The 330-nt window shown below is 61.8% G+C and overlaps 1 protein-coding gene across 1 annotated transcript in view; it reads left to right on the forward strand.

The window, feature by feature from the left end:
* The first annotated feature begins 50 nt into the window (after positions 1-50).
* The window catches only part of POFUT1 (protein O-fucosyltransferase 1), a 21,462-nt gene continuing 21,182 nt past the window's right edge, over positions 51-330 (forward strand). The window contains exon 1 of the mRNA XM_006767888.2: positions 51-198. Coding sequence (XP_006767951.1) covers positions 51-198 — 148 coding nt within the window. The remainder of the gene's footprint in view (positions 199-330) is intronic.

Consider the following 330-nt stretch of genomic DNA (forward strand, 5'->3'; position numbering starts at 1 on the left):
ACATTCGGGGACGGGTTTGGAGCTCTCAGGGACGGGAAGGAAGGGCGAGTATGGCCAGGGATCATGAGCAAGCCAACTGGATCTCCAAGGGACCCCCCGCCCCCCAAAAAAGACACTGGGGAATTATGAGGACTGGAAGGTTCCAGGTAGTCACAAGTGAATTCCCCGAAGTTCAAGAGTCTGGAAACGGGTGTTGGGGTAGGAGAGACCTCAGGTCCGGGAAAAGGGTCGCTGCGGAGGGAACCGTGGGTAGGTCCTGCCGGGGGTTGCGGGCAGCCCCGAACAGGGCGGCGAGGCTCTGGGAAAGGAAGCGGAGGGGGCAGAGCGGGC

This window comes from Myotis davidii, unplaced genomic scaffold (genome assembly GCF_000327345.1).
Source record: "Myotis davidii unplaced genomic scaffold, ASM32734v1 scaffold562, whole genome shotgun sequence".
In the NCBI taxonomy this organism is placed as follows: domain Eukaryota; kingdom Metazoa; phylum Chordata; class Mammalia; order Chiroptera; family Vespertilionidae; genus Myotis; species Myotis davidii.